Genomic DNA, 27,485 nt, shown 5'->3' with positions numbered 1-27,485 from the left:
TTTTTTTGTTCTTCTTTCTCTAATTACTTTAGGTGTAAGATTAGGTTGTTTACTTGAGATGTTTCTTTTTCCTTGAGGTAGGTTGTATTGCTATAAAATTCCCTCTTAGAACTGCTTCTGCTGCATCCCATAGGTTTTGGGTCATTGCGTTTTCACTGTCATTTATTTCTAGGTATTTTTTGATTTCCTCTTTGATTTCTTCAGTGATCTCTTGGTTATTTAGTAGCATATTGTTTAGCCTCCATGTGTTTGCATTTTTTACAGATTTTTTTTCCTGTAATTGATATCTAGTCTCATAGCATTGTGGTCGTAGAATATACCTGATACGGTTTCAATTTTCTTAAATTTACCAAGGCTTGATTTGTGATCCAAGATATGATCTATCCTGGAGAATGTTCCATGAGCACTTGAGAAGAAAGCGTATTCTGTTGTTTTTGGATGGAATGACCTATAAATATCAATTAAGTCCATCTTGTTTAATATATCATTTAAAACTTGTGTTTCCTTATTTATTTTCATTTTGGATGAACTGCCCATTGGTGAAAGTGGGGTGTTAAAGTCCCCTACTACAACTGTGTTACTGTCAATTTCCCCTTTTATGGCTGTTAGCATTTGCCTTATGTATTGAGGTGCTCCTATGTTGCGTGCATACATATTTACAATTGTTATATCTTTATCTTGAATTGATCCCTTGATCATTATGTAGTGTCCTTCTTTGTCTCTTGTAATAGTCTTTATTTTAAAGTCTGTTTTGTTTGATAGGAGAAATGCTACTCCAGCTTTCTTATGATTTCCATTTGCATGGAATATCTTTTTCCATACCCTCACTTTCAGTCTGTATGTGTCCCTAGGTCTGAAGTGGGTCTCTTGTAGACAGCAAATATAGAGGTATTGTTTTTGTATCCATTCAGCCAGTCTATGTCTTTTGGTTGGAGCATTTAATTCATTTACATTTAAGGTAATTATCAATATGTATGTTCCTATTACCATTTTCTTAATTGTTTTGGGTTCGTTATTGTAAGTCTTTTTCTTCTCTTGTGTTTCCTGCCTAGAGAAGTTCCTTTAGCATCTGTTGTAAAGCTGGTTTGGTGGTGCTGAACTGTCTTAGCTTTTGCTTGTCTGTAAAGGTTTTAATTTCTCCATTGAATCTGAATGAGATCCTTGCTGGGTAGAGTAATCTTGGTTGTAGCTTTTTCCCTTTCATCACTTTAAACATGTCCTGCCACTCCCTTCTGGCTTGCAGAGTTTCTGCTGAAAGATCAGCTGTTAACCTTATGGGGATTCCCTTGTATGTTATTTGTTGTTTTTCCCTTGCTGCTTTTAATATTTTTTCTTTGTATTTAATTTTTGATAGTTTGATTAATATGTGTCTTGGCGTGTTTCTCCTTGGATTTATCCTGTATGGGACTCTCCGTGCTTCCTGGACTTGATTGACTATTTCCTTTCCCATATTAGGGAAGTTTTCAACTATAATCTCTTCAAATATTTTCTTAGTCCCTTTCTTTTTCTCTTCTTCTGGGACCCCTATAATTCGAATGTTGGTGCATTTAATGTTGTCCCAGAGGTCTCTGAGACTGTTCTCAATTCGTTTCATTCTTTTTTCTTTATTCTGCTCTGCGGTAGTTATTTGCATTATTTTGTCTTCCAGGTCATTTATCTGTTCATCTGCCTCAGTTATTCTGCTATTGATTCCTTCTAGAGAATCATTAATTTCATTTATTGTGTTGTTCATCATTGTTTGTTTGCTCTTTAGTTCTTCTAAGTCCTTGTTTAACCTTTCTTATAGTTTCTCCATTCTATTCCCAAGATTTTGGATCATCTTTACTTTTACTATCATTACTCTGAATTCTTTTTCAGGCAGATTGTCTATTTCCTCTTCATTTGTTTGGTCTGGTGGGTTTTTACCTTGCTCCTTCATCTGCTGTGCATTTCTCTGTCTTCTCATTTTGCTTAAGTTACTGTGTTTGGGGTCTCCTTTTTGCAGGCTGCAGGGTCGTAGTTCCCGTTTTTGGTGTCTGCCCCCAGTAGGTAAGGCTGGTTCAGTGGGTTGTGTAGGCTTCCTGGTGGAGGAAACTGGTGCCTGTGTTCTGGTGGATTAGGCTGGATTTTGTCTTTCTGGTGGGCAGGACCGCGTCCGGTGGTGTGTTTTGGGGTGTCTGTGAATGTAGTATGATTTTAGGCAGTCTCTCTGCTAATGGGTGGAGTTGTGTTCTTGTCTTGCTAGTTGTTTGGCATGTGGTGTCCAGCACTGGAGCTTGCTGGTCGTTCAGTGGAGCTGGGTCTCAGCTTTGAGATGGAGAGCTCTGGGAGAGCTCTCGCCGATTGATATTACATGGGGCCAGGAGGTCTCTGGTGGACCAGTGTCCTGAACTTGGCTCCCCCACCTCAGAGGCTCAGGCTTGATACCTAGCCAGAGCACCAAGACCCTGTCAGCCACAAGGCTGAGAAGAAAAGAGAGCAAAAAGAAAGAAAGAAAGAAAAGAAAAAAATAAATAAAATTTTTAAAATAAAAAATAAATATTATTAAAATAAAAAAACTAAAAATTAAAAAAATAAAAATAAATTTTAAAAAAAGAAAGAAGAGAGCAACCAAACTAATAAACAAATCCACCAATGATAACAAGTGCTAAAAACTACACTAAAAAAAAAAAAATGGACAGACAGAATCCTAGGAGAGATGGTAAAAGCAAACCTATACGGACAAAATCACACAAAGAAGAATAAACATTCACACTCACAAAAAGAGAATAGGGAAAAAATATATATATACATTTTTTTTTAAAAAAGGAAGAGAACCACCAAATCAATAAACAAATCTACCAATGATAATAAGCTCTAAATACCAAACTAAGATAAACATATAACCAGAAACAAATTAGGTGCACAAAGCAAACCCCAAGTCTACAGTTGCTCCCAAAGTCCACCGCCTCAATTTTGGGATGATTCATTGTCTATTCAGGTTTTCCACAGATGCAGGGTACATGAAGCTGATTGTGGAGATTTAATCCGCTGCTCCTGAGGCTGCTGGGAGAGATTTCCCTTTCTCTTCTTTGTTCGCACAGCTCCTGGGTTCAGCTGTGGATTTGGCCCGGCCTCTTCATGTAGGTCGCCCTCTGGTTTCTGCTCTTCACCCAGACAGAAGGCAGTTAAAGGAGTGGTTAATTAGGGGCCTCTGGCTCACTCAGGCTGGGGGGAGGGAGGGGTACGGAATGCGGGGCGAGCCTGCGGCGGCAGAGGCCAGCATGACGTTGCAAAAGCCTGAGGCACACCATGTGTTCTCCTGGGGAAGTTGTCCATGGATCATGGGACCCTGGTAGTGGCAGGCTGTAGAGGCTTCCAGGAGGGGAGGTGTGGATAGTGACCTGTGCTTGCACACAGGCTTCTTGGTGGCTGCAACAGCAGCCTTTGCATTTCACAGCCGTCTCTGGTGTCCATGCTGATAGCCGTGTCTCCTGCCCATCTCCAGAGCTCGTTTAGGCGGTGTTCTGAATCCCCTCTCCTCACGAACCCCAAAACAATGGTCTCTTGCCTCTTAGGCGTTCCAGACTTTTTCCTGGACTCCCTCCTGACTAGCTGTGGCACACTAGCCCCCTTCAGGTTGTGTTCACTCAGCCAACCCCAGTCCTCTCCCTGGGATCTGATTTTCGAAGCCCGAGCCTCAGCTCCCAGCCCCTGCTTGCCCCAGCGAGTGAGCAGACAAGCCTCTCAGGCTGGTGAGTGCTGGTCAGCACGGATCCTCTGTGCAGGAATCTCTCCGCTTTGCCCTCTACACCCCTGTTGCTGTGCTCTCCTCCATGGCTCCGAAGCTTCCCCCCAACCCAACCCCCGTCTCCTCCAGTGAAGGGGCTTCCTAGTGTGTGGAAACTTTTCCTCCTTCACAGCTCCCTCCCAGAGGTGCAGGTCCCGTCCCTATTCTTTTGTCTCTGATTTTTCTTTTTTCTTTTGCCCTACCCAGGTACATGGGGAGTTTCTTGCTTTTGGGAAGTCTTAGGTCTTCTGCCAGCATTCAGTAGGTGTTCTGTAGGAGTTGTTCCACATGTAGATGTATTTTTGATGTATTTGTGGGAAGGAAGGTGATGTCCACGTCTTACTCCTCTGCCATCTTTAAGGTCCCCCCCCCCATTACCTTTCTAAAGCAACTGTCATTCCCGGTTAGGAAAATGGTAAACACTGTCACCCAATCCAAATTTGCAAGCAACCTTTTTGCCATGTTACTTTTTGATACATTCTATCATATATATTCTTATAAATATTTTGCGTCATAAAAGAATGACCACCTCTGCTCTCTTTTGGTTATTATTTGCATGCAATATCTTTTTCCATCCTTTTACTTTCAGCCTATGTGTGTCCTTAAATCTAAAGTGAGCCTCCTATAAAATACATATAGTTGGATCTTGTCCATTTAGCTCTCCATCCAGTTATTCTGCGTCTTTTGTTTGGGAAGTTTAATCCATTTACATTTAAAGTAATTATTTATAGAGAAGAATTTACTATTACTATTTTGATAATTGTTTTTTGTCCAGGATCATTTCTGTCTACAGGTATCCTCTGCTCTAGCCATACCTCTTTTATTTGATTTAATACCATTCTACTGCTCTGTTTTCTCCTGTGAGTCCTTCCCTATGCTCCAAATGTCTCCCTTTAAAATTTTTGCCCTCTTTCAAGGTTCCTCTTACATGTCAGACCCTGCAAGAAGCCTTTTCAGTTTGCCTCAACCGGAGCACCCCCTTCTATCCTGAGAAACACCATAATGCTTTGGTTGAGCCATTCTTATGTTATTCATCCTTAATTATTTAAGCATCTGTCTTATGAAATTATAAGCACCCTGAGAGCAAGGACTCTGTATGTGATACTGATCAATAGTTAACTACGAATCCCTGTACTTCCATGTAGGAGGTATTCATTTAACTCACTGAATTGCACTGAGAAGGGCAGAAAGAGGCTGTCCTCTAAGTGATCCTCTAGGGTGGCTCCCACTCAAACCCCTCCATTAGCCTCTATTTACCACTTCCTGCTCTAGCTGGAGGGTTCAAGAAAAAGTAAACCCTTAACCTTAAACACTCTTCAGTATCAGGCTTTAGACCTATCATTCAGAGTAACCTGAATCACAAGATCCTGTGAAACTCTAATGGGGGTCAATAATACCTTGCCTTCGGGATCCACCAGGAGAAGATGTTTTGCCTGGCCTCCCTGTAGCCCACTCAGCACATATTGGCCAGGAGATGTTGCACTCTCTCGAACCAAAAAGTCCCCATCCTTTACCAAGAGGCTCTCTGCTGCTTTCCTGCTCAGCTTGCCGTGGTAGCAGTCTTCATTCCGCAGCTGCTGCTTAATGTGTGGCAAAGAATGTGAGCTGGCAGGCTGGGCTGTGGCACCTGGCTGAACAGTTTCTGGTGCCTCTGAAGTCAAAATACAAAGAGAGACACCACCAAGTTACCTCTTCATCCATCCTTTCGTTCATTCATTCATTCACTCACCAAATATAATTTGAGGACCTACTGTGTGCCAGGCACTCTTTAAATAGTGCTATTTCTGGAACAAATGGGGTTTTTGTTTCTAGAACTTCCAACAGTCTCTAATTTAATGGTAGATCCAAACATTGCCTTTGGCTTCTGTTACCAGGAAAGGCTTGCCCAGGTGCAGGAGTTTTCCTTTCAAATGAGAAATGGAACTGACCCATAAGAACTGCTTTCATAAGTGCAGAGAGAGTCTCTTTATGTCCCATGGGCTGTATGTTAAAGAGAAAGAGGTTTATGCTGTACCTGGACTATAGATAACTTCTAAAACATTCTCAAATGCTTTGAAAATGCCCACAGTAACTTTGGGCTATGCCCACTTTTTAATATTTAGCTTTTTCTTTTAAACCAAATTACTAATGTGCTTCAGAGATGCTTCTGTCCATCAACTTTAAAGCTGTGCTGAAGCTTACAGCATTCCTAGTAAATGACCACTTTGCTGTTTGTGTAATTCCCCTGCCTGGACAAAGCAGAATTGATCAAGTAGAAGAAGGTAATCATCAGGGAGGCACAGCCTGAGGTAAGTCCCCATGGCTCTACAGAATAAATGTTATCCAGAGTTGAGAGCACTGGGGATGAGAAGGTACATCCAGGTAGCCCTTTATAGTATTATTGGTACTCATAGTAATAACAATTATTATGTAGCTCACATTTATTGAGTATGATAGGCACTGCTCAATGCTTTACATATATTATCCTGTTTGGCTCTCAAAATTAGATGGGAAGGAAATGGATCTTTAAAAAGGTTAAATGACTTACCCAAAGTCACACTGCTAATATGTTGTAGGTCTGGGATTTGAAATGAGATCTATCATCAGAGCCCAGGTTCTTAATCACCACACTCTAAAACTTCGCTTGGATGAGAAAATCGTTTAATTTTCAAAACTGGTCTAGCCACTCTACTTCTGTATAACCCACAAAGGTCCCTAAATAGACAGCAAGGCTATCAGGATGATATACAGCATCTCCAGAAGTAATAACACAAAATTCTTAGGTCTGAATCCAGATAAAACTTGTATGTTTGCTTATTTATTTATTTATTTTGGCTGTGCTGCACAGCATGCGTGATCTTAGTTCCCCAGTGAGGGACTGAACCTGTGCCCCCTGCAGTGGAAGCACGGAGTCCTAACCACTGGACCACCAGGGAATTCCCAAAAGTTGTATGTTTAATATGGCAAATTTACTAGGAAAATAACCATAGAAATCAGACTTTGTCTTTTTAAATTCAAAGGATCTTTTGCATAGAAACCAGCTTTCTCTTTATAAATGCAAAGGAATGTTTACATGTCCTTACACAAGGGTCTCACAAATGAGAAATCCTCTTGACTTTAAGTTTTATAACTTACACAAGACAAGTGCCCTGTAGACATAATCCAGTCTCCTACTAATATGTTATAGTTTTGTCACTATTTAAGAACTTCTCTCTGCATATCACAATTTCGATGCAGCATTCATGAATATAACTTTCTGAAAATATCTTCAGTCTGTATCTAATGGATAAACATATTCTCCTCTACAAACAATCAGGTTCTATCTACGGTTACCAGAAAAAGCCTGAAGAAATGTGTCCAGATTTGATGAATAATATTTGTAGTTGGCCTTAGTGCTGCCTGCTTTCAGGCATAATAGAGAACTTCTGATGAGTAGTTGTGTGTGTGTGTGTTTGTGTACGTGAGAGAGAAAGTGTGTGAGTGTGAGAGAGATGCATGCATGTGGGTGTAGGTGCACACATCTTAATGCATGATGGCTTTTGGTTTATTCTGAGATTGTGGAGCACTCTTGGACAAGGACAAAACAAAAGAAAAACAGACATTATATCATCTTGAAAAGAGGCAATAGATCATGGGCCAGCCTGAGGATATGGACATTATTTTCCTAACATAGTTTCCCAAATTAGCACAATTTCAATCATCCAAACATTTGCTGAAAATATAACTTTTCTAAAAGCTGGGAGATTTTCAATCATCCAAACATTTGCTGAAAATATAATTTTTCTAAAAGCAGAATATCTAACATATTTTTTAAACTTTTGCTTTAAGTTTAAAAGTTACACATTTTGGGCTTCCCTGGTGGCGCAGTGGTTGAGAGTCTGCCTGCCAATGCAGGGGACACGGGTTCGAACCCTGGTCTGGGAGGATCCCACATGCCGTGGAGCAACTGGGCCCGTGAGCCACAACTGCTGAGTCTGTGCGTCTGGAGCCTGTGCTCTGCAGCGGGAGAGGCCACGACAGTGAGAGGCCCGCGCACCGCGATGAAGAGTGGCCCCCACTTGCCGTAACTGGAGAAAGCCCTCGCACAGAAACGAAGACCCAACACAGCCATAAATAAATAAATAAATTAAAAAAAAAAAAAAAAGTTACACATTTTTTAAAAAGTCTGGTAAACACAGAAAAACAAAGAAAATCACTTTTCATCCTGTCACCAAATACAACCACTCTTTAACATTGTGGTGCATTGTCTAGTATTGACTCCTTTTCCTACATAAAGTTGACTTTGAAAAATATAATCATAATTTAAATATAGTTATTTATATATAATTTCCATATACTATTTAATGAATTATTAACTTGATATAATTATATTTTCTCAGAAGTACTGACAGTTAAGGAAGCAACAAGGAAGGTTGCTTAAATCACTCTGGATTGAATTGAGATCAAAAAAGAAAAAAGTGACAGGAATCATGGAAGAAAATAATCATGTCATCTTGGAGTTCCCATTAGCAACTAAAGACATATTGTCACAACCAGGAATTCGGGAAAACATAAGATATATATGAATATCCACACCCATATGTATCTGGTGAGTAAAACCTTTGAAACGGGGGAATATGGTTTAAGGAAGAGAAAAAAATCTAACATCTAAAATCTGAATTAAACAATTGCAAGTAATTCCAATGAGAAAGAAAGAACGAGACATTTAAAGAAACCAACGTGAACTATGAAGACAGCATACTGATGCATTCAATTTTTTTTAAAGCACATGTAAATGGATTTTTTTTGACAGTATTGATCATTATACCAGCAAAGGACAGGGAAAAATTAGATGTCCCTCAATAAGCGACTGGTTATACAAATTATGATTCACTCATACAATAGAATACTATAAAACAATTGAAAATAACAAAGGTTTATGCAACCAATGTAGGAGCACCTAAATATATAAAGCAAATATTAACAGACCTGAAGGGAGAAATCAACAGCAATACAATTAGAGTATGGGACTTTAATACCCCACTTTCAAAAATAGATAGCTCATTCACACAGAAAATCATAAGGAACACTGGACTTAAATTACACATTAGATCAGATTGACTTAACAGACATTTATAGAACATTCCATCCAAAAGCAAAAGAATACACATTCTTCTCAAGCACACATGGGACACTCTCCAGGATAGATCATATGTTAGGCCACAAAACAAGTCTTAATAAATTTAAGGATATGGAAATCATATCAAGCATCTTTTCCAACCAAAGTGGTATGAAACTAGAAATCAATTACAAGAAGAAAATTGGAAAATTCACAAATACATGGAGATTAAAAAACATGCTGCTGAACAACCAATGGGTCAAAGAAGAAATCAAAAGAGAAGTCAGAATATAACTTGAGGCGAATAATTTAATTGAAAATTAAAATATTTTGAGACAAATGAAAACTATGCACCAAAACTTATGGGATGCAGCAAAGACAGTTCTAAGAGTCAAGTTTTTAGCAATTAACACCTCCATAAGAAAAATGAAAGATTGCAAATAAACAACCTAACTTTACACCTCAAGGAACTATAAAATTAAAAACAGACTAAGCCCAAATTTAATAGAAGGAAAGAAAAAAACAAAGATCAGAGCAGGAATAAATGAAATAGAGAGTAAAAATACAATAGAAAAGAAATTAAGCTGGTTTTTTAAAAGATAAACAAAATAAGCAAATCGTTAGCTAGACTGACCAAGAACAAAGAGAGAGGACTCAAATAAATCAAATCAGAAAAGAAAAAGGAGACATTACAGATGATACCACACAAATACAAAGGATCATAAGAGACTACTCTGAACAATTTTATGCCAACAAATTGGATAACTTAAAAAAAATGGATAGATTTAGATTCCTAAAAACATACAACCTACTAAGACTGAATCATGAAGAAATAGAAAATCTGAACAGATGAATTACTAGTAAGAAGATTGAACAACTAATCAAAAACCTTCCAACAAAAAAAATGGTCCACGACCAGATGGCTTCATTAGGGAATTCTACCAAACATTTAAAGAGTAATTAATATCAATTCTTCTCAATCCCATCCAAAAAATAGGAGGGAACATTTCCAAACACATTTTACAAGCCCAGTGTTACACTACTACCAAAACCAAACAAGGATACCACAAGAACAGAAAATTACAGGCCAGTATCACATGTGAACATAGATGGAAGAATCCTCAACAAAATATTAACAAACCAAATTCAGCAATACATTAAAAGCATCAAGTGGGATTTATTCCAGGTATAAAAGATCAGGGACAAGACAAGGATGCCCATTCTCACCACTTTTATTCCACATAGTATTGGAAGTCCTAGCCAGAGCAATTAGCAAGAAAAATAAATAAAAGACATCCAAATCAGAAAGGAAGAAGTAAAACTGTCCTATTTGCAGGTGACATTATATATAGAAAACCTTAAAACTCCACCAAAAAAAAAAGAAACTGTTAGAACTAATAAACAAAGTCAGTGAAGTTGCAGGATACAAAATTAATACACAAAAATTACTTGCATTTCTATACCCTAATAAACTATCAGAGAAATTAGGAAAACAATCCCATTTATGATAACTTCAAAAAGAAAAAGATACTTAAGAATAAACTTAACCAAGGAAGTGAAAGATCTATACACTGAAAACTATAAGACACTGATGAAAGAAACTGAAGAAGACACAAACAAATGGAAAGAAATTCTGTGTTCATGGAGTAGAATAATTAACATTTTTTAAATGTCCATACTACCCAAAGCAATCTATAGAGTCAATACAATCCCTATCAAAATTTCAATGGCATTTTTCGCAGAAAAAGAACAAACAATCCTAAAGTTTGTATGGAACCACAAAAAATCACAAATAGCCAAAGCAATCTTGAGAAAGATGGATAAAGCTGAAGGCATGGTGTGTCCTGATTTCAAACTATATTACAAAGCTATAGTAATCAAAGCAGTATGGTATTGGCATAAAAACAGACACATAGATCAACAGAACAAAATAGAGAATAAAGAAATAAATCCATACATATAGGGTCAATTAATTTACAACAAAGGAGCCAAGAACAGACAATGGGGACAGGATAGTCTCTTCAATAAATGGTGCTGGGAAAACTGGACAGCCACATGTAAAAGAATGAAACTGGATGCCTATCTTGCACCATACACAAAAATCAACTCAAAATGGACTAAAGACTTGAACATAAGACCTGAAATCATAAAAGTCCTAGAAGAAAACAAGGGGTAAGCTCCTTGACATCAGTCTTGGCAATGGTTTTTTGGATTTGACACCAAAAGCAAAGGCAACGAAAGCAAAAACAAGCAAGTTGGGACTACATCAAACCAAAAGTTTGCACAGCAAAGGAAACCATCAACAAAAGGAAAAGGCAACCTACAGAATGGGAAAAAATATTTGCAAATCATTTATCTGATAAGGGGTTAATATCCAAAATATATAAAGAACACATACAACTCAATAGCAAAAAAACAAATCCAATTAAAAAATGGGCAGAGGAACTGAATAGACGTCTTTCCAAAGAAGACACACAAATGGCCAACAGGTATATGAAAAGATACTCAATATCACTAATCATCAAGAAAATGCAAATCAAACCACATGAAATATCACCTCACACCTGTTAGAATGGCTATCATCAAAAAGACAAGAGGTTAAGTGTTGGTGAGAAAAGAGAACGCTTGTGCACTATTGGTGAGAATGTAAATTGGTGCAGCCATATGGAAAACAGTATGAAGGTTCTTCAAACATTTTTTTAAAAAACTGCCATATGATCCAGCAATTCCACTTCTGGGTATATATCTGAAGGAAATGAAATCACTATCTCGAAAAGATATCCACATCCCCATGTGCACTGCAGCATTATTTCTGATAGCCAAGACATGGAAACAATCTAAGTATCTACTGGCAGATGAACAGATGATATAAATACACAGTGGAATATGATTAAGCCATAAAAAAGAAGGAAGTCCTGCCAACTGCAACAAGGATAGACCTTGAAGGCATTATGCTAAATGAAGTAAGTCAGACAGAGAAAGATAGACACTGTGTGATCTCATTTATATGTTGAATCCAAAAAAACAGAACTCATAGAAACAGAAAACAGATGGGTGATTGCCAGAGACAGAGAGTGAGGGATGGGGGAAATGCTAAAAAGGTACAATCTTCTAGTTATAAGATAAATAAGTTCTAGGGATGTAATGTACAACACGGCAACTATAGTTAACAATTCTGTATTGCATATTTGAAAGTTGCTAAGAGAGTAGATCTTAAAAGTTCTCATCACAAAGAAAAAAAACTGGAACTATGTGAGGTGATGGATGTTAACTAAACTTAGCGTGGTAATCGTTTTGCAATATATATATATGTATCAAATCAGTATGTTGCATACCTTAAACTAATACAATGTTATATGTCAAATTTTATCTCAATAAAACTGGAAAAAAAGTAAACTACAAAATATTATGTGCTACTTTGGACAAATCTCTAAAATAGAAGAGTGAAAAACAACAAGTACAGAAGGGGATACTCCATGTATTTTTAAAGAAGAATGATTAGATAGATTGATCATTAGATCTATCTGTAGACAGACAGAGGTACATAAGTAGATAGCTAAATATTTAACCATGCATTAACATTTTGGAAGTAATCAGAAGGAACTCTTAATATCTTAGGGAACTGTATATGGTGTTAAGCCTTGGGAAGGTACATATTTTAAAATAGCATTATTTATTATTTCGATTTCTTCTATGAGTATTTGTATTACTTTTGAATTAAAAACACTGTTTATAGAATAAAAAATGTATACAAGAGTCAAGATAGCCACCTAACTAAAGGTAAAATCAGAAGAGGGATATACTTTTGTGAGAAAAGTGTCAGGGTTGGGGGACAATCCTCGGTTTTCTGTTGTGGGAAGAAAAGCCTACCCTTTTCTCCCCACGTGTTATAAGACTCCATCTCTGATTCTGGAGGACCATAAGCAGTCTCTTTATGCAAGCAGTTATATTTTATAAAATTGCCAGAACACTGAATTAGTGAAAACTGAACCACTGCCCCTAGGACAAATGCAGGGTTAGGTTCTACCAAGCTTCAGGTCACAATATTTTCATCAATCAATCAATCATTACATAACCTTGTTTTATGTGTGTTTTGGTTTAAAGACACCTTATTTAGTATATATTGTTGATTTAATAACACTAAACTCATGGCCAACAGCACTGTAACTCATGCCTGAACTCAGCTTATGTAATACACATAGTTTCTCTGTAAGGTACATCACAGCCTTCTTGCACTTAGGAACACTAGACAGCACTTCAGCACTACACTTGGGGGTCATTTTAAACAGCAAGGTCATCAAGAGATAGCACAAAAATATGGGAAATGTGGCACTAAGTAGACCACAAAAGTTCACTTGTCTAACTATCAAACTCTTAGAGGAAAACATAGGCAGAACACTCTATGACATAAATCACAGCAAGATCCTTTTTGACCCACCTCCTAGAGAAATGGAAATAAAAACAAAAATAAACAAATGGGACCTAATGAAACTTAAAAGCTTTTGCACAGCAAAGGAAACCATAAACAAGACCAAAAGACAACCCTCAGAATGGGAGAAAATATTTGCAAATGAAGCAACTGACAAAGGATTAATCTCCAAGATTTACAAGCAGCTCATGCAGCTCAATAACAAAAAAACAAACAACCCAATCCAAAAATGGGCAGAAGACCTAAACAGACATTTCTCCAAAGAAGATATACAGATTGCCAACAGACACATGAAAGAGTGCTCAACATCATTAATCATTAGAGAAATGCAAATCAAAACTACCATGAGGTATCATCTCACACCGGTCAGAATGGCCATCATCAAAAAATCTACAAACAATACATGCTGGAGAGGGTGTGGAGAAAAGGGAACACTCTGGCACTGTTGATGGGAATGTAAATTGATACAGCCACTATGGAGAACAGTATGGAGGTTCCTTAAAAAAGTAAAAATAGAACTACCATATGACCCAGCAATCCCACTACTGGGCATATACCCTGAGAAAACCATAATTCAAAAAGAGTCATGTACCAAAATGTTCATTGCAGCTCTATTTACAATAGCCAGGACATGGAAGCAACCTAAGTGTCCATCATCAGATGAATGGATAAAGAAGATGTGGCACATATATACAATGGAATATTACTCAGCCATAAAAAGAAATGAAATGGAGGTATTTGTAATGAGGTGGATGGAGTTAGAGTCTGTCATGCAGAGTGAAGTAAGTCAGAAAGAGAAAAACAAATACAGTATGCTAACACATATATATGGAATCTAAGGAAAAAAAAAAAAAAGGTCATGAAGAACCTAGTGGCAAGATGGGAATAAAGACACAGACCTACTAAAGAATGGACTTGAGGATATGGGGAGGAGGAGGGGTGAGATGTGACAGGGTGAGAGAGTGTCATGGACATATATACACTACCAAATGTAAAATAGATAGCTAGTGGGAAGCAGCCGCATAGCACAGGGAGATCAGCTCGGTGCTTTGTGACCGCCTGGGGGGGTGGGATGGGGAGGGTGGGAGGGAGGGAGATGCAGGAGGGAGGAGATATGGGAACGTGTGTATATGTGTAGCTGATTCACTTTGTTAAAAAGCAGAAACTAACACACCATTGTGAAGCAATTATACTTCAATAAAGATGTTTAAAAAAAAAAAAAAGTTCTCTTGTCTACAGTGTGAGCTGAAACAAGAAAGCAGAGTGTCGCCTTGTTTGACCTCAGCTGGGAATGTGCACATTGGGTGACACAAGATTTCTGTTGCTTTGCACATATCCACAAATGACCACAAACTTGCCATGAGTACTGATTCTGGGATTACAAATAAATCTTAGCAAGTAAGCAAATTCTCAAATATGGAACCCACAAATTATGGGAATCAACTGTATATTATTTATCAGTATGGATTACTGGGTGTGTGAAAACTATAAAATAGAAATTTATCACGTTACTGAGGGGAAAAATACATTCACCTCTATAAAATGTCTAAAAAGTTGGTAAAATAAGATGTTAACATAAAATGTTAAGCATAAGTGAAAGATCGAGGTGGTACTAAGAAAAAAAATTAATCTGTAATACAAAGGAAAAATTACACGTCTATTAAGATACATTACAAAGCCACAGTAATTCGTATATAGTAATTAATATACTGGTATACAACAAGCAAGTGGGCCAATATAAAAAGCAGAATAAAGGCCCAGAAACAGATTCACATATGTAGAAGGAATCCAGTAAAATGGAGAGTGGCACTAGAGAAAGAGGACATTATTTAGTCCATGTTGATTGGAAAATTAGTTAGACCCCCTACCTCATAGAAAATATAAAGTTCAAGTGAAATAAATATTTTATTTGGAAATAAAACTATAAAGGCAATAGAAGAAAATGTAGTACAAGTTAGATAAAGAGGAGGAAATTTAATCCAAAGAGAGTAGAAGGAAGACATAATAAAGATAAAAAATGGAAGTCAATGAAACAGAAAACAAAAAAAATAGAAAAAAATTAAACAAAACCTGGGTCCTTTGGAAAGAGCAATTAAATTAATAAATCTCAAAGAACAGTGATCAAGGAAAAAAAAACACAGAAATTACAAATAACAGGAAAGAGAGAAGGCATCCTTCATGCAATAAAAGGACAGTGAAGGAATATTATGGGAAATTTCACATAGAACTGACTCTAAATGGACAGAGTGAAATCCTACTAAGTTTTTTTTTTTAAATAAATTTATTTATTTATTTTTATTTTTGGCTGTGTTGGGTCTTCATTTCTGTGCGAGGGCTTTCTCTAGTTGTGGCAAGCGGGGGCCACTGTTCATTGCGGTGCGCGGGCCTCTCACTGTCGCGGCCTCTCTTGTTGCAGAGCACAGGCTCCAGACGCACAGACTCAGTAGTTGTGGCTCATGGGCCCAGTTGCTCCGCGGCATGTGGGATCTTCCCGGACCAGGGCTCAAACCCATGTCCCCTGCATTGGCAGGCAGATTGTCAACCACTGCGCCACCAGGGAAGCCCTCCAACTAAGTTTTTAAGGAAGATACATTGCCAAAGAAATGACAATCCCTTCTTGTCTACGGCTTTTTGGCCTCTAAAGCAAACTCCAATCTCTCAAACCCACATCAACAGGAAATAAGCTGTACAAGTGGTGAAGTCCCAAGAAAGGCACTTTCTCCAACATCTACTTTAGATGGACACACAAAGGATAATAGCAGGAACAACCCAGATAACAATGGACAAGGAGATTCCTCCCATAACACTGAACCAGAGGCCAAGCAAATCACTTTCTCCACTTCCAGCTCAGGGAGTCTTCATAATTACTGCCTGGCAGGATTTGGTAATCACTATGGACCAGTGATCACTGTGTGTTTTGCCTGCTTCCCTTTTGTGAATGTGGGTTTTTATTGAGGCTATCTTATTCCTCTTGACCACTAATTTTGGGTGTGGAAGAGGGCAGACAACTTGGCAAATAGTAAGGATCCCCATCCAATCTTGATTGAGAGGACTTCATATCACCCGGATGTCACAGACTTTAGGCTGGATGCTGTAACTGTTTGGGGTATTTGCAAGGTCTCCCTTTGGGAGAAGGCAAACATGTTCTAAGTGAAAAGAAGAGCTCATGCATATTTGAGTGGCAGAAAGGTATGCAGTGGCAGGGACAGTTAATTGTGTGCCAATATCTATTCTCCCTTTCATTACATTATGGAATTTCTAATTTTCAGCTGGGCACATGGCCACCCAGCTAGAGTAACGTGAAGCTAGGTATGGCCCCCATGTCTAAGTTCTGCCAATGGCAGGTAAGAACAAATGATGTCTGCCACTTCTGGGTCATGTCCTTTAAAGGAACGTGTGTGCACTCCGCGTGCCTTTCTTACTTCCCATTGGCTGAATACAGATGTGATGGTGAGAGCTCAAGCTCTTAGACTAAAGATAGAAGACCTTAGACCAAATTGAAGCTCTTAGACCAGAGATGGAAGCCAAGTGTCACAATGGCAAAGCTGTCCCACCAGTCCTATACCATCCATCTTTGGGCTATTAGGTAAAATAAATAAACTTCAGTTCTTTTTATACTATGGGATTTAGGGGGGTTTCTTTGTTATGGAAGCTAAGACTGAAACTAATAATAAATCAATACAAAAATTTGTTTCAGTACTAATGGTTTCCTTCTGCCATGTTTGATCAGACTTAAGATTATTTTAGAGCTTTTCCTATGTTGGCAGTGTGACAGGATGAATTGAGGAGCCCTGAAGGCATACTTGAGATATATTAGGTTCATGTCTCTGGATTTGTTTTTGTTTTGTTTTACTGAACTAATTAGTAACTAATCTGGGTAAGGGAGGCTAAGTATGCCTAAAGAAGATGAAGAGGATTTTTGCAGGAGGAAGGAAAGAAACAGGAGGAGACATGAGGGGGGAAACGTTAAAAAGTGTATTTAAGACATTCTGCAGAACGTTATGTATAAAGTTATCCCTACTCCATCTTACTAGATTTTTTTAAATCAACATTATTTATACTTTTGGAGTTGGAGTTAATTTTTTTTGGAGGGAGCAATGATACACTGAAATTAACCTCAAAGGGGTAGCAAGAAGTCCAGGAGGGCTATGGTACATTAAATCCAAAATGGAAATAAAGAGTGAGAGAGAACTAGAGGCCTAAATTATTAAACGTATTGCCACCAAGGCAGGGAGAGGGAAAAAGGATGAAAAAAGAAAGAGGCTAGAATCAATGAAGACACATTTTGACATTACAGTTTTAGACAGAACAAGCCTTATTTACTTTCAACTAATGACAGGAATGTTATTATGGATTAGTTTTGCCTTTCATATTATTGAATTGTCTATGACAAGAGGCAAAGTTTCTTTGCTTGAGTTATAACGATTTTTTAAAAATTTATTTATTTAATTTATTTATTTTTGGCTGCATTGGGTCTCTGTTGCTGTGAGCGGGCTTTCTCTAGTTGTGGCGACCGGGGGCCACTCTTCATTGCGGTGCGCAGCCTTCTCGTTGCAGTGGCTTCTCTTGCTGCGGAGCATGGGCTCTAGGCGCGTGGGCTTCAGTAGCTGTGGCTCGCAGGCTCAATAGTTGTGGTGCACGGGCTTAGCTGCTCCGCAGCACGTGGAATCTTCCCAGACCAGGGCACAAACCCGTGTCCCCTGCATTGGCAGGCAGATTCTCAACCACTGCGCCACCAGGGAAGTTCCATAACGATTTTTAACATTGAAGATTTGCTTATAAAGGAACTGGAGTTGTAAGTCAAGGAATGTCCCAGATTACATAATTTGGACCACCCACTAAATGTATTTTCTAATAAAATATTGTTGCTTTGAAAAGTCCATGAAATGGAAGCTATTGAGTGTATGCTCTTATAAAGTTATTTCCAAAACCTGAGGTCCAAGGCGGGTGGTGGGGGGGGGATAAATTGGAAGATTGGGATTGACACATACACACCACTATATATAAAATAGATAACTAATAAGGACCTACTGTATAGCACAGGGAACTCTACTCAATTCTCTGCAATGGCCTATATGGGAAAAGAATCTAAAAAGAGTGGATATATGTTATATGTATAACAGATTCACTTTGCTGTACACCTGAAACCAACACAACACTGTAAATCAACTATACCCCAATAAAAATTAAAAAAAGAAAACTATATTTGAATAAATACAATTATTTATCCTAAAAAACAAAAAACAAACAAACAAAAAAAACCCCTGGGGTTCAGAAATGTTTTTTCAAAACACTGTCCCTCTAACATATATTACCTTATCCACACAGGATACTCTACATTAAAGAGTTAAATTCACTGCAGAAATCTGAATTCGTTGCATATCCCATCATCCATGGCACAAGATGCTCTCTGTGGTGGACATGGAGATGCACTACCCAGATCCCACTTCAAGGAAGGACCAAGTACCCCAGGTGTTTTACTGGGGCTGGCCTCCAGCTGACCACCCCTTCAGGGTCTGCCTCAGCTGCAGAGAGCTGCTTGCCCTCCTTCATGGCCCACATGCAAAGACTGAGATAAGTGGGGCTAAAAGGCCCTGCCCTTGGGCCCAACGTGGGCAACTCTGACGGGCCCCCACATGCTCTCTGTAGGGTTGGCTGAGGCTCTGTCAGGCCGGTATGGCTGTTCCACCTCTCCCTCTGCCCAAGCCTGCTTTCTTCCTCTCCCTTCCTGGTACGGATCCCAGTAAAGACCCCGCATGCCCAGCTCCAACTCAGAGTCTGCTTCTAGAGAACCCAACTGGGTTGTTTGGTTGCCAAGAGTGATCTTGGAAAGCTTGCAGGAAGATGGCCTACTTGCCACCTGGCTGGTAAGGAAAACCTTCGTCTCAGTCTAGAGAGTTAAGGTGGTCCAGTGAAGCTCAGCCTCAGCAAAATCTCCTTCCAAACTGTATTGTCACTGCAGCCACACTAGCTGGAAAGTCACCCTTGGCAGTCTAGAGTGACCTCCTGGGCTAGCGAAAGGACTTTCTCAGCGACTGATTCTCTATCTTTGGAGTGAGCCAAATTTGACACCAATCTCTGAACCCAACAAGCTTCAGTACTTTATGAAAAGCATTTTTAAATTTATTTTTTAGTTGATTGTAGGCTTCTGGCTTGTTTCGCTTTTATTTATTTATGTTCCTGTTTATGGACTTACGCCTGGAAGCAATCTGGCAGGAAAATGATGTTTGTCTTATTGTATTTTACTCACAGTACCTAGTTGAAGAAAGAAGTCACCTTATTTTCGTGCTACATAGATGACTTACTAAGGGGTTTTGAAATGAATAAAATTAACACGATCGCTAAACAGAGTTGAAACAGTGGCCATTGTTCCCCATGCAAACAAACAAATTCAAAATTATCTCCTGGCTTTGACAGCCCTTCCTTCAGCAAAAGCACACAGCAGAAAGCAAAAGTTGGGAGTCAATTTAAAGTGTTTGAAAAGATTATTCAAAATCAAAGTTCCAAAACCTTGAAATCCACAACATCGCCACAAAGTTCTAACCTATATTAACTGTGGTGAGGGATTGAGGTAAGAAAGAATACTTTTAACTCTCTGAAAAATGAGGCCAAGGAAATAGCGTTCCTTAAAATGAGAGACAGTATAGTGAGTTGAACAGCGGCCCTCAAAAGATATGCTCAAGTCCTGATCCCTGGTACCTGCAAATGTGACATAATTTGGAAAAAGGGTCTTCACAAATGTAATTAAGTAAAGGATCACGAGATGAGATCTTCCTGGATTTTGGGCCTACCTAGTTCTCCTCCAGAGCCGCCAGAAGGAGCCAACCCTGCTGCCATCTTGATTTAGGACTTCTGGCCTCCATTAACTATGGGAGAATGCATTTCTCTTGTTTTAAGACACCCAGTTTGTGGTAACTTGTTACAGCAGCACAGGAAACTAACACAGGCAATGAGCAGCCACTTACTTTCACGGTACCATGGGCTCCCCAGTGGGTGAGCTGGACTTTGATTTCTGGCAGAGCCCAGCGTGCTTTGAAGAGTCTGCGTATTGATGTAGCAGGGGTCGTCGAAGAGATCCACACGGCACGCGGGCTTCATCAATGACGTGTCTCGTTGGGACTGTATCCCTCTCTCGTGTGCATTACCTGTAGTGAGTAAAGATCAATGTATGGTGTTTTTGCTTTGTAAACAAGAAATAAATCACATTTGAGTCCAGAATTGACAGGAAGGGAAAAGCCATGCCCATCCCATGCAAGGATTGAATACTGACTTTGAGATTTGACCTGTAAAAACAAAATAAGCACCAGTCTTTGAGGGAAAGCACCCTCTTTTGGCCTCCCTGCCCCTCCCTGCCCGTCCCTCAGCTGACCCTTCGCTTCAACAGCAGACAGCAGACAAACCAGGAAAATGTGAAAGAGGAACAGCCAGGGGAGGAAGGGAGCTGCCCGGCCAGCAAACAGCACAAACCCGTACACGACACCGCTCAGAGCTGCAGCCCAGGAACCAAGAAAACCACACATGCCATGTGGAACTTGAGTATCTACTAGTTATTGAAACTGCTTTTCAAAAAACTCATTACTTAATTTTAAATGATTTAAGAGTGGGAAGTCTGTCTTCCCTCTATTGCCAAAGTTTTGTTTCGCCAAGCACAGCCCTGCACCAACTGCTGATGTTCATTCTGTCATCTAACGGAAAGAACTCACCCCTCAGGTTACGTCCTCTGTCCCCTTACTCTGCCTTCTCCCCTCCATTCTATTCCATACGTGTGGCCAAAATGATCTTTTTACAACTGAAAATCTGATCCTACTTCTCAGAGGTTTAAAAACACTTTCACTGCTTCCCACTGCTCTTGGGATACAACTCAACCTCTTCAACAACCCCAGGCCCTGTTCCCGGGCACCCAGCTTCCACTGCAACCCTGTCCTCCCCAGTCTCTGCCCCTGCTCACGTCGGCCTTCTTGCACTAGAATCCCCATCGTAAGGCCATCTTCTCTGATGGACATGCCCTTCCCTCCCCTTCTCCATCACCCTCATTCTTAGGTGAGGTCAGTTTAAACATCTCTTTCTCAAGAGAGCCTTGCCTGACTTTCTCAGACTAGACTATGTCTCTCTGCTTCCCTCTGAAGCCCGTATCACGAGAGTACTTAATTCTATTATTATGTTTCTTAATATCTGTACTGCATCTAGACTGCATGTTCTACGAAGACACAGATCCTGTCTTGTTGACAGCTGCAGCCCCTGCCTCTAGCATATGCCTGGCACACATTATCACATCAACAAATAGTTACTGCATGAATGGATAACAGCACCCTGTTTCACTACCTGATGGCATGAAGTACTTTGTACCATTCAACTGGTCCTGTCCTGAGAATGCCAGGACAGAATGTTTTAGTTTTTCTGTTTACACAAGTACATTTATAGTTTTGGCCATACGTATACAAGATCCCCGTGAGGCTGCACCCAAAGCAGTGACATTGTTATTTCATTGTCTCACCGTAAAACATCAGTCCTTCCAGTCAATTAAACCCCTTCAAAGGACCAACTTCACACTGGATTTCACATCATAGTGAATAGTGCTGTGATTCTTATAACACAAGGTACGGAAACCTCAGAATACACCGAATAGGGGGAGCCCGGTCAAGACTACAGTCCTCCTACCTGCCCCTCCTTCGCCCCTCTCGGTCCACTCCCTCCTGTCACGCTGTCCCATGTCATAATCCGTATGTGGAATATTCTGACGGAAGAGTGGGATTTGACAGAGGAAGGGGCAATAGGGCCCCTCGTTCCTTTGTTGCTTTTGGCAACATAGGACAGTTTCCACTGACTTGGTTAAGTGGATTTATGAAATATGTTATCCAGTTGAAACTAAACTTACTTTCACAAATGGACAAGTGGCTAAAAGATCACTGCAAAAAAAAATCAAGGATTGAAGATCATTCTTTTACTGAGTACAAGCTCCTTCTTAGCTACACTATGAGCTTATGAACAAGAATAATTAGATCAGAATTTTGGCCTCCTAACAGTTGAAATTATCAAGATTGAAATGTGGATTTATGTCTATTTTCTTTATCAATAATGCCCTAAATGTATATCAGACCTTGAGACATTACCTAATGATAGTATTTAGCCACTATAATTAGCGAGACAATTTTTAAAAACGTCTATCATTAACTCTAACACACTCTTTCTGTGTGTGTTTTATAATACATGCATAATATATTAGCACAGTGTAGAGAACTGATGCATGATTGAATTAATATTTATTTAGGAGTGCCTGCTCATAAAAATTTATGGAAAGTGGAATATGATGAACAGTATTTGTAAGAAGTCTGCTTCTAAATTAACATGGACCTGGGTTCCACAGATCCCTGTGGTATCTCTTACTATTTGTGTGGCCAGGGGCAAGTTACTTAACCTCTCTGTCAGTTTTCATACCTGTAAAATGGGGATGCCGAGCTTAAAATACATTGTGAGGATTAAATGAAAGAATGTGGGTAAGCCCCTCACTGAGCATAGTGCCTGCCTTGCAGCGGGCGTTCTTCTCACTGCTCAGTTGTGTGTCTACTGGGCCTCTGCACATGACACTTATCTCTTGCTGTAATATCCTTCCCATCCATTTCTTGACCTAACTCCTATTTGTCCTTTAAGATTCTGCTCTGAATCCCCCTCCTTCAGAAAGCTTTCCACTGAGTCCTCCCTCCTCCCCCACCCCCCACCCCAGGCTGGGTAAGGTGCCACTCCATAATAAACTGTAGGTCTCTGTTTACTTCTCTGTCTTTCCCTTGAGACCGAAAATTCCTTGAGTCCTGACGAGAGACTAGAACCCATTTATCTGAGTATCTTCTTCATCTTCCATGCCTGGTATGAAGCAGGTGCTCAAAAGAAAAATGTCAGCTGAATGAACAGATGACTGAATGTCTACCCAGTTTTCCTTTCTTAGCAAATGCGACCCCACCACGCTCTCAAGACCCCAAGTCAACCCTTAGCACAGGGCGCTGACTCATCTGCCCCTCACAGAGCACTCACATGAGCTGACCACATCAAGTTCACCATCCCACAGGGTTACACAAAAGCATCAATGTCTATACAGTCTCTCTTAAAAACTACCACTCCTTTTTCTCAAATGCACCATTATATCTAAGTCAGCAAAGTTGTCTTAAATTTCAAAAAACAAACAAACAAACTCACCCCATGCCGAAATTTAAAATCTTTCTAGGATCAAGTGTGAGGTTATTCAGAGCTTAACTACACATGCCAGCCATCATGCATTCCAAAACTTCTTTGTGCGAAGTAATACTCTGAGAAACTACCCAACCTGCTTAAAAGAGGATTTGTGACAGAAAATAAATACATACACAGTGTATATACTGGAGGTACCAAAGTTCTTAAGTGCTAGCCCTTAGGGTCTGTGGGAATTTAACATCTTTTGGATTAAAAATATCAACATTTTCATTTTAACTTGAAGGTTGGGGAAACAGTATGCTATTTTGCTAATTATTTTTTTCCACAAGGGAATTTATTATTAAGGACAGGGATCTTTTACACATCTGGCAATAAATATAATTAACTCCTTCAACAGGAAGCCTATTGCAGTACTTATTATACACCAGAATTCAAATTTTAAGTCAATATTTGAATAAATAAATGTCTTTGAATTAAAAAGCCAAAACTTGTTGAAAATATTTGTATAGGTGTCTCTCAAATGCTTATGTGTGAATCTCTGGGAAAAGCCATAAAAACTGTCTATTTGCTATTTTGGCAACTGCTATTAATTTGCGGACTGGTCATAAATTTCTGATCTTATTTATTTATTTATTTATTCGGCTTCATCAGGTCTTAGTTGCAGCATGCAGGATCTTTGTTGCAGCATGCAGGATCTTGTGGCACGTGGGCTTCTCTAGTTGCAGCACACGGGCTTCTCTAGTTGCAGCATGCAGGCTTTTCTCTAGTTGTGGTGTGCGGGCTCAGTAGTTGTGGCACGTGGGCTCAGTAGTTGCAGCACGCAGGCTTAGCTGACCCATGGCATGTGGGATCTTAGTTCCCCAACCAGGGATCAAGCCCATGTCCCCTGCATTGGGAGGTGGATTCTTAACCACTGGGCCACCAGGGAAGCCCTCAGATCACTTTTAAACACATACCCAAGTAGTCATAGGCAGGCCCCAAGATAGGAACCCCTGACTTCTGGGTGTCTGTGGATGAAAAGACACTGAGTTGGGAAAGTCCTTCCTGCCACAGCAGGAGGGACTTATACTTGTCACAGCCCCCAGAGCAGGGGTTGAGTCCTTCGATCCCTCTACGTGCTGAGTAGCTGAGGTCTGGGGAAACGGCTTCCTAGCACTCTGGTTCCCACTGGAAGTTAGAACCTGCTTTTCTAAGAAAACAATGCTGTAGCTCAGTGATTTTCAGGGGAAGAGGATATCCAGCTGGAGGGTTTTTTCCAAACTATAAACACCATCTCTCACCTCCCCAAGATTCTGAAAGGTTCCCAGCCATGAATTGTTACCTTATTGCCACCGAAAAGGAAGACAGTGTGCTGAAGCTCAGTATTGGTCCCAGACTCTTCCACAATTAGAGTATAACTAAAGAACAGATGCTCACAATAGAATATCCTATTGTTGTATTTGTCATTACAAAATATACACTTAAGCTCCAGTATAGGAAACCAAAATAGTAGAATAGTCACTTGTCTAGGAGATAGCCAACATGGCTAAAATTAATTCTACGGAAAAATAGATTCCAGACTCCAAATAAGTGTTTATTACAAAAGTCTGTTCTTGAGTTTGGATCTGATAGTGGCTTAGGGCATGTGTAAAGCATGAAAGAATAAGGGGTTACATTGTTTGTTGGTTTAAAGGAGAAATAAAACCAAGATAAACAGAAAGAACAAATTGGATTCTATGACAAGGTTATACTTACAAAAAGAAAAGTCTTGAATAAAGTTGAAATAGTGTTGCTTTGGGGGGAAGGATACTTTAAAAATGTAAAATAAAAATCAAGGTGAAAGCTTCTGAGGAAAAAAAAAAGAAAGGAAACCTTGCCCCTTTTCTCTGATGGTAGTGTCGCGATTTCGAACATTCAACATCATTCTAGAAGTGTCGAGGATTCTTGTTCAGTGAGTTCCCTTCAGAAGCTAGGTGGCTGAGGCCGGGAGGGCGTGCCACGACGACTGCTTAATGGGGAGGAGGGATGAGCTGGGAAAAGAGGTACTGGGGCAGGCGAAACATTTTGGAGTTCCACAGGACTCTCTCCTAGATCCAAAACTCCTGTCTCTCCCCGCCATGTACCCTCTCCCCACCATGTACCCTCTCCATGCAGTGATCTGGGAACTGGTCCTGGCACACTTAGGAATACCAGTACTCATTTATACTCTCCTTTCTCTCCCTTCCCCTCCCACTCCCCTCTCTGTGACTGGATAATTCCCACTCATCCCTCAGGTCTTAGTTTGGTTGTTACTTCCTTCGGGAGACCCTCTCTAGCCTCCCAGATTAAGTTAGGTTTCCCTGTTATTTGTTCCTGTAACATCCTGGGCTTTGAAACGCTCATCATATTTGTAAGCACTGGTTTAAGGTATGCCCTCTGGCTAAACTGCAAAAGACATGAATGCCAATTGTGTCTCCATCCCTAGCACCCAGCTCAGGGCCTGACCCACAGGACGTCCTGATGATCACTGAGTGCATTGTTGGGTAAATGAAGAACATAGAATGAGAAAAAACAGGATGTGGAGACAGCTCAAAGTGAGCTTCAGCACAGGCAGAAAATGGATACAAGACTACAAAGCACATGTGGTATGTTCCTGACTATTAAATCCTAGGTTAGGAATTTCCAGGGTAAAGGAAAAGAGGAATGAAGGAAGGAACTGCAGCTCCTAGAGGACACAGTTTTAAAAAGACATTTACACTTGACACTAATTTGTTTTAGTCATATTACTAAGAATTCATCTGGAATTTTAAATACCTTTAAAGAGTGGCATCGAATTTTAATTTCCTTCAAAAAGAACCATGTTTTTAAAGAATTTAAAATACTGCCTCCGCTCACTACTCTGATTATTTTTGCAGGGTGGAGGAAAGTGGTAATCACAGCTGTACCAAGACCCTCATGTACCCCCACTATATAAGAAATAATAAAATTCATGGATTACACTGGCAAAATTCCATAAGAAATATGAAGATATCCTTGGAAGTGAGAAACTACCTTCTAGTTGGCAAGTTGCTAATTTAATTTGAGTTTCTAAGTGTGGTTATCCAACTCTATCCTCCACTGCATTATTTTCAATGTCCAGTTATCTCTCCCTCTAAAGCTGCAAAACTGTCCTTCCCAAAGAAATAAATACTTTCAACAATTTATAAGAATAAAATGACTAACTAGCAGTACAATGTATTTATGAAAATATATTTCCAACCTGATAGTCTATGCCCTACATTTGTGTTGTGGAAAAGTTGTGCCTGATGTCAATTATCACATGCAGTAATAAGACATTTAATGCCCTGGCAAGCATGGGGTGTATGAACCTCTAATTGGGACTCTCACATTTTAGATTTCTTTTTGTTCCCTTTGCCAAGCAGAAATAAAGGTTTTCTCTTAATCCTAATGGATTTGACAAGCATCAATTTTCATATTAGCTTATTGTCTGATATTCTTTGAAATGGAACTGCCTTGAGTTTTGAGTAGAGAAATCACCTTTCCAGCAAGAGAGCTTTCATGATATCAAAGCAGTGAAAGACTCCATAAAGCAGAACTGTAGTGTGGAAGAGTACACAGGAGCAGGGGAGAACCACAGCTTTTCAACTGACACACATGTGGCATTCTGCGCTTCTCAGAATGTGGGAAGCCTGCAACTGAAGCATTACACGTTTGGTTATATATACCTGACTTTCCCATGAACTATTTAAGAGCAAGGGCCACACACGACCATATAACGTAGAAGGAATAAGGAGAGTGGCAGATGGGGAAGGGCAATTGTACCTACCTATTGCCCTGCTTTGTTCTAGACAGTTCTCATACACACTGCTGCACTTGGAGTTTCCCGGCTGTATGAACAACAAATTGTGAAACATTTACACACATAGTAAACGTTCATAAACTTTCAAAAAACAGACAAAACACTAATAATGCTCGCAGCAGAATTTAGCAGGCAACTCCATTTTCTGACACAGGAAGTGTCTGACAGGTGAGAACAAGAAACTGAGATTCTGGAAGGGGAGTATAGCCTCCTTTCCCAGTGCACTGTTTTG

The 27,485-nt window shown here is 39.6% G+C and overlaps 1 protein-coding gene across 3 annotated transcripts in view; it reads right to left on the bottom strand.

Annotated features, from left to right (window-relative positions):
• SHC4 (SHC adaptor protein 4) overlaps nucleotides 1-27,485 on the bottom strand; it is a 132,629-nt gene that overhangs the window by 5,978 nt on the left and 99,166 nt on the right. For all 3 annotated transcript variants that reach the window (XM_057543942.1, XM_007170441.2, XM_007170443.3), the window contains 3 exons: nucleotides 27,221-27,281; nucleotides 20,220-20,399; nucleotides 5,146-5,399 (listed from right to left, as the gene is read on the bottom strand). In XM_057543942.1, the coding sequence (XP_057399925.1) occupies nucleotides 5,146-5,399; nucleotides 20,220-20,399; nucleotides 27,221-27,281 (495 nt within the window). The remainder of the gene's footprint in view (nucleotides 1-5,145; nucleotides 5,400-20,219; nucleotides 20,400-27,220; nucleotides 27,282-27,485) is intronic.

Source organism: Balaenoptera acutorostrata, chromosome 3, assembly GCF_949987535.1.
Source record: "Balaenoptera acutorostrata chromosome 3, mBalAcu1.1, whole genome shotgun sequence".
NCBI classification, from domain to species: Eukaryota; Metazoa; Chordata; class Mammalia; order Artiodactyla; family Balaenopteridae; genus Balaenoptera; species Balaenoptera acutorostrata.
The sequence above is the reverse complement of the archived record's forward strand: the minus strand, read 5'-3'. Positions and strand labels throughout refer to the sequence as shown.